This window comes from Calonectris borealis, chromosome 11 (assembly GCF_964195595.1).
Source record: "Calonectris borealis chromosome 11, bCalBor7.hap1.2, whole genome shotgun sequence".
NCBI lineage: Eukaryota > Metazoa > Chordata > Aves > Procellariiformes > Procellariidae > Calonectris > Calonectris borealis.
Window position 1 is genome coordinate 9,598,440 of NC_134322.1, and position 6,098 is coordinate 9,604,537.

The window sequence follows — 6,098 nt, forward strand, 5'->3', positions numbered from 1 at the left end:
TTTGCTCTAGAAACAGTGTTGTGTTCTGTATCGCCTGACAGCTGTAAGGATCCCTTAAACCACAGTGCCCCAGGACCTGGGACACTACTCAAACAGTGTCATGTGTAGATAACTTCACGACAGTTAACAAAGCATATCTACACTATTTTATAAAACTTAGCTAATAGCCCTGTTGTTCTGAGACATTTTATTTTGTTTAGAATCTGGGTGGTATATCTCATCACTGCTTTTCTTGCTCTTAAATGCAGAGCAGATGGAGGTTTTATCCTGGTGAAGATAATCTGGAGTCCACTGGACCATTAATGATCCAGGCTTCTTTCGTTTAAACCCAGGCCTTACCATGAAGGCAAGTTCTAAAATTATTGCATCACATAGATTTTGGAAAGGCTAGGTTAGCCTCATGTTTAATTAAAAAATTGTACTCCCCACTATAAAATAGGTTGCTAGCTTAGTGTAGAAGGAAGTGAACGTGGTATTAATAGACTGGTGTTAGCCACTACAATATGTGCTTACAATAGTGCACAAAAAGGAACTAAGTAAGAAGACTTAGACTGCAAATAAATAAATAGATGTCAAAATACGTTTTAAAATGTAATTTCTGACAGGAACTTCCATAGGTGTTGTCGGGGTGGGCATTTTCCTTTAGCAGCCCCCTGCCCTCAGGAAGCTGCCATCTCTTCTTCAACAGCAGCAAAGTTTGTCTCAGAAGTCCTGCTGTACATGGTAAATAATCTTTGTTTTCTTTGGGGAGGGGAAGGGAGCAATAGAGGTTCTAGCAAATGTTAACATCTGTTTGTGTTCTGTAGTTAAACCCACCAAGTTAGAGCATAGAATCATAGAAGAATCCAGGTTGGAAGGGACCTCAAAAGATCATCTGGGCCAACCTTTTATGGGAAAGGGAGCCTAGATCACACTATCTAGCACTCTGTTCAGTCGCATCTTGAAAACCTCCAGCGATGGGGACTCTACCATGTCCCTGGGGAGGTTGTTCCAGTAAATGATTATTCTTACTGTAAAAAATTTCTTACATCAAGATGAAAGATGGAGAACCCATTACCAGAAGGAGGCTGGTTCATTCTCCTGGTATCATAAAGCCTTGATTGTCTAGAGGATTTGTCTCTGAAAATAATGCTGTTGTGTGCCACGGGCCCACTGCTGCTTCAGTTTGGTTCACCTCCCAACACGTCTACAAACGAAGAGTGTTTAGACCCAGCCTTAGTTCCCTAATGTAAGAGAGTCACTATAGCTAAAGTCTAGAATGAATTCTTGAAGAACTACTGTTTAACGTTTGAAAGCAAATGGGATTTGAGTCAAAATAGGAGTTGCCCCAGACTATAAAAGCCTGGAAATCTGTTAGGTCCTACTTGTGAATTTGCTGAATTTGCAGTGTATCCCAAAACACTAATTACTGTCATCAGAGCTGATCCAGTTCCTTTATTTTGCAACAAGCTGTCTGTTTCTTATACAAGTTACCAGATAATACTTAAGAAGTACCATAGAAAATTAAAGTCTTGACATCCCTGGACGTCAGGTCAAACCCATATACTACTTGGATTCTCCAGTAGCACTATGATAGCTTTTCAAAGAGTTACCTTACTCAGGTAGACCTTTTCCTATCTTCCAATTTTTCTGAAAGAAATGAGACCAATCGTAAGACTTCAAAATACATATTTTAATGTATTTTTCAAAAATATTAGTGTATTTACACAAATTTCTCATTTTAAAAATGTTTTGTACTTGCCTATTTTAAAACATCTAGTTTTAAAAAAGTTCAGCCAGATGACATTACACAAATTTGAAAGAACATTCAGTGTAGATACGAGCAATTAAAAAAAAACAACAAAGAAACACATACCATTGCATTAACAGTAAGTGAGTGCACATTTTTAAGTTGCTAGCTTCCACAAATTGTTCTTCCCATAAAAATTGCTTAGTCTGTGTCTGTAACTTGTGCCCACTTTTACATTAGAATTTGCATTTCCTTTTTCTTCACGGACCCCCCCCCCCTTTTGCTTATACAAAGGTTGCAATAAAATGCATTACAGTAGTATTTCATTTACAAAACAAATGACATTAAAACTTGTTTCTTAACCCATTGGATTGTATTTCAGTAAAACAATGTCCTTTCATGGAGGTGCAACAGAGATTCCAGGAGCTGTCTGGATGTGGAGAATGATCTCTGTCTTGAAGCAGTCCTGCCTGGAAAGGGTGACTTGAATTGCTGAGTGATGCTGTGTCGATTCCTCTTTGGAGGGATCTCACCTTCAGGTTTGGCAATTAGGATAGCATTGTTAAACATTGTATTTAGTCAAAATAAATACAAATAAATTAAAAACAAATTATGGAAGAATATTATTTTCTCGTTGATATTGCTTGGAGGAAAGCTTAGCAATGAAGCTTGTGGCAATATCTAGATTATACATGAATGGCAGGTCCATTTATTTCAGTAGTACTCTCTCAACAAGGAAAAAACAGCTATGAACATGGCTGTAATTTTGGAGAAAGACAGTAGTGATCTTCTCTCAAACTTCGTTAGGAAGCCATTTTCCTATGGAAAAGAACATGCACAGTTAGGGACAGCTTAAAAATAACGTGTAGGAAAAACACACCACTCTGTACAGGTTTCGGATTAACAGAGTGCTACACCATTGTGCATAGAGGGACAGGTTTTCAGAGCTCTCCCTCCAAAAGATGATTAGGGCTTTAAAAACTGTAGCTGAAAATAGCTGCACCTTGCTGAATGTTTTATCTCCAAGTAAAGACTCTGCCCTCCCTGTGTAAATAGAAAATGAATGTGAACTGTGTCATCTGAGCCCACATCTTAAAGGAAGATATAAGTACTATGTTTCTGATGTAGTAATATACTTATAAATATCTTCCTTTAAGCCTCCTTATTCTACTATGATGAGCCATGTATTATGACAGAATGTTGCCAGGAGTTGATACTTCTCTTAAATAAAATTGACTCTATTTGAAAGAGATGGAGAGAGAAACCTTTACAATAAATCTGATGCATCAAGGGTCCATGACTCACTATCACCTTTTTTTACTGTTACCAGACAGAGAAGGATCAAAACAAGCAAAAAGAGAAAAAACGAAAAGAAAGACACTAGAAAACAAGTGGGGGAAAAGTAATAGCAAATAGGAAATATAAGAGAAGTGGGACGAGAGAGGGGTGGAAGGAGAAAGTAACATTTACGTATAGGTGAAGGAAAAAAGTACCAGGGAAATAACTGACTCTCATATCATTGATTCTCAGCTTCCCCTAAGGTATTGGCGTGATGAAACTGCGAAGCAGAAGGGACCTCCCCTCCACTGACAGAAGGGAAGTTCAGCAGCTTGGCAAAATAATCCACATACTGACAAATGCTTTTCTCAGCATTGACCATTGATGTATGGAAGTTCTAGGATTATCTCGGTCCAAATAAACAGAAAAGATTTAACCTCAATTGCACTTACCTGTAAATATGTTTAAGTAAAGCTGATTTGGAGGATAAAATAATGGCTTTGTTGAAATCCACAGCAAAACCACTGAACTCAGCTGTGAGGATCACACCTGCGTGTTCTTCTCTTTACTTTGAACTTCAGTGTTTTTGGACCAACTCCTCTATGGAGGCAAAAGTGCTGCACTAACCTTAGGATGCCACTTAACTTTAGACTTAATAATGGGAAATGTAATGGCATGCATAGTTTAACCTGCTTTGAGCAGGAGGCTGGACCAGATGATTCCCTAAGGTCCCTCTCAACCTGAAGTATCGTATGATCCTATGATTCAAGACTAACTCTAGGGTTTCGACTGTTACAGTTACAGAAAGTGCTTTTTAAAAAAGAAAGTTGTCTTTTAGCATTGTTCTATTTAAAGCAGAAGCAAAGCTTTCACTGTAAGTCTCAAGGAGACATTCCAGACATCAAATATTAAACCACCAAATAAAACACTGAATAAAATGATTTTGACAGTGTCTGAAACAATAGTTGTTTTCCTTAATTAAACAAAATCTCCTAATCTAGACTTCGGTGGAAAATGAGAAACTTACCCAGCCACCGTTTGCATCTATCCATTCGGCTTTGTTGTTTATTATGTACTCTGTGATGAAATAAGAAATCTGCTCCTTTTCCTCTCCAGTCAGCTGAACTCCATGCTCTTGAAGCTTCTTAGTGAGAAGGCCTCCAAACGTAAATATGGTCATAATTCGTCCCCAGTTAGTATTTCCATCAGCAAATTTTTCTTCCATGACACCATTGAAAATTCTCTTGGCAACAGCTACAGAGGTAATATCAATCTTGTCCAAGAATGGTCTGAGAGCCTCCTCAGTTTGATCTTGCAGCGAAGATGCAATGTTTCGCAAGACATGAGCAACCCTGGTTTGGGCTGGTCCAAGATGTGATTCCTGAAGCACATATTGCAGATAATCTTGAGCTAAGTAATAAACGTAATAGAACTCAGCAGTTTCCATTTAGAACAAAATGCGGAGAGCAGTGCACCGCTCTTAATCAGGGTCAGTAATGAGCAGCCATAGGACGTGCACACAGCTTTGTATCTTCTGGTTTTGATGGATTTTTTTTGCCTTTACCACAGAAGTTCCTGTAAAAACCTAGTGACTTAATGATTGTGTGGGTTGTAGAATATGTCACAGCGGAAATGAAAGAAAAAGCGTCTGCTCAAGGGGAGAAAACACGTCTTCCCGAGTGATTTATTATTTCTCTAAATAGTATGATTCCACAACTAAAATCTACCAGCTTTTACCACGTTCTTTAGCAGTATAAATTGGCATTTCCTCGGGACTTTTGCTGTGAAACACTAGCAAAGATTTGGCATTTGGCTTACAAACTGCTGAGAATGGTGTACGCTAGGCATTCAGCTTGAAAAAACATGCCTAAAAAGTGTATGCTATGGGAGCATGCAGCCCCCCGCCCCAGTCTTCCCCCCCCCCAATCTCTTCATTGCCAGGGGTCAAGGCTGCAGTCTGACTTGCAGGTTAATGGGTTATTTCTGGTTCACAGCTTTTTGAAGAAACTGGTAGACATTTCCAACAGAATGGAAGAATGGATAAACTTTCTTCAGCACTCAGGGAGCTTTACATAACTGCAAAAAGTGGGAACAACAACAGTGGTACAAGTCGGGATGGAAAAAGGGGAAAGCCAGCTTTAATAGCATTATCCCCTGTTCCAAACTTTCCCACACTCTCTCTGTGAGTGCTCTTCAAGGTCCTTCTTTGAAGATTTGAATGAGTAGCTTCAAAGATTTCTTTCCCCCACGGGGAGTTCTGCTGTAAAAGACATTATGAGTATAAAAGACAATGCTAATGCAGTCAGCATGTCAGAACATGGGATGGAGAATATGGGGCTAAGCTAGTGGTGTGTGATACTGTCTGAATCTTTCATGACAGGTAACAAAGAAGTATCGTGATACCTGTAACAACTGCTCTTAGATTCAAATTTTCTGTCAAGCAGTTATTTTTTGGGAGAATGGGCAGAGGTGCCTAGCCCACCCTTTCCTTACAAACCTCTTCTCCTGAGGCAATCTGATCTTGCTAGAGGGCCATGGTATGCCTGTAGAGAACTTCACCCCATTGCAAAGGCTTGAGAGCAGCAAGCAATTTGATGTTTGGAGACCCCTCTCTTTCTGCATCCCCCTTTCTTCATCCCTCTACTTCTGACCCACGTCTCATTCACGCCTCTTCCTTCTCGGAAAGCAAAAGGCCTTCCCAGCCCCACACACCGACAGCTCTTTGCTCCAGGGATGGCAGTGAGCCTGTTTCCAGTCCTGGGTGCTTTCTGATGCTCAAATCTGTGGAAGATGAGCAAAGCTGCATGCCTGGTGGCCAGCACAGGGCTCGAGTCTCAGATGTCAGGGTAGCCCTGGCACCTACTCAGACTGGAACAAAGCATATCTACCCTGTGATACAGCTCTGGTGCCAGTACCTTGCTAACCCTAGTAGCTAGCCCCCCCCAAATGTGTATGCTGCTGCTCTGACATCACAGTTTTGCAGAAACCCATTGAGTAGAACAGGGTGGTTTCCAGTTCCTTCTCAGGTTTTTTCTTCTCTATGTGGTGAGTCTGGCTCAGAATGACACAGTAATCTTCCATGCACAGCGGG

At 40.3% G+C, this 6,098-nt stretch overlaps 1 protein-coding gene across 1 annotated transcript; it reads right to left on the minus strand.

Annotated features, from left to right (window-relative positions):
- Positions 1 to 1,652: 1,652 nt before the first annotated feature.
- Positions 1,653 to 4,600, minus strand: BCL2A1 (BCL2 related protein A1). The gene is made up of 2 exons (XM_075159510.1): positions 4,035 to 4,600; positions 1,653 to 2,548 (listed from the first exon to the last, which is right to left on the minus strand). The coding sequence occupies exons 1-2, from the start codon at positions 4,452 to 4,454 to the stop codon at positions 2,444 to 2,446; spliced, it is 525 nt and encodes a 174-aa protein (XP_075015611.1). The 5' UTR covers positions 4,455 to 4,600; the 3' UTR covers positions 1,653 to 2,443.
- Between the last annotated feature and the right edge of the window lie 1,498 nt (positions 4,601 to 6,098).

What these genes read in the sequence shown, in the direction of transcription:
- BCL2A1 (XM_075159510.1), bottom strand. Translation starts at nt 4,454, where the DNA reads ATGGAAACTGCTGAGTTCTATTACGTTTATTACTTAGCTCAAGATTAT. An exon ending in TAGATGCAAACGGTGGCTGG is followed by an intron (nt 2,549 to 4,034) that starts GTAAGTTTCTCA and finishes TCTTTTCCATAG; the next exon opens with GAAAATGGCTTCCTAACGAA.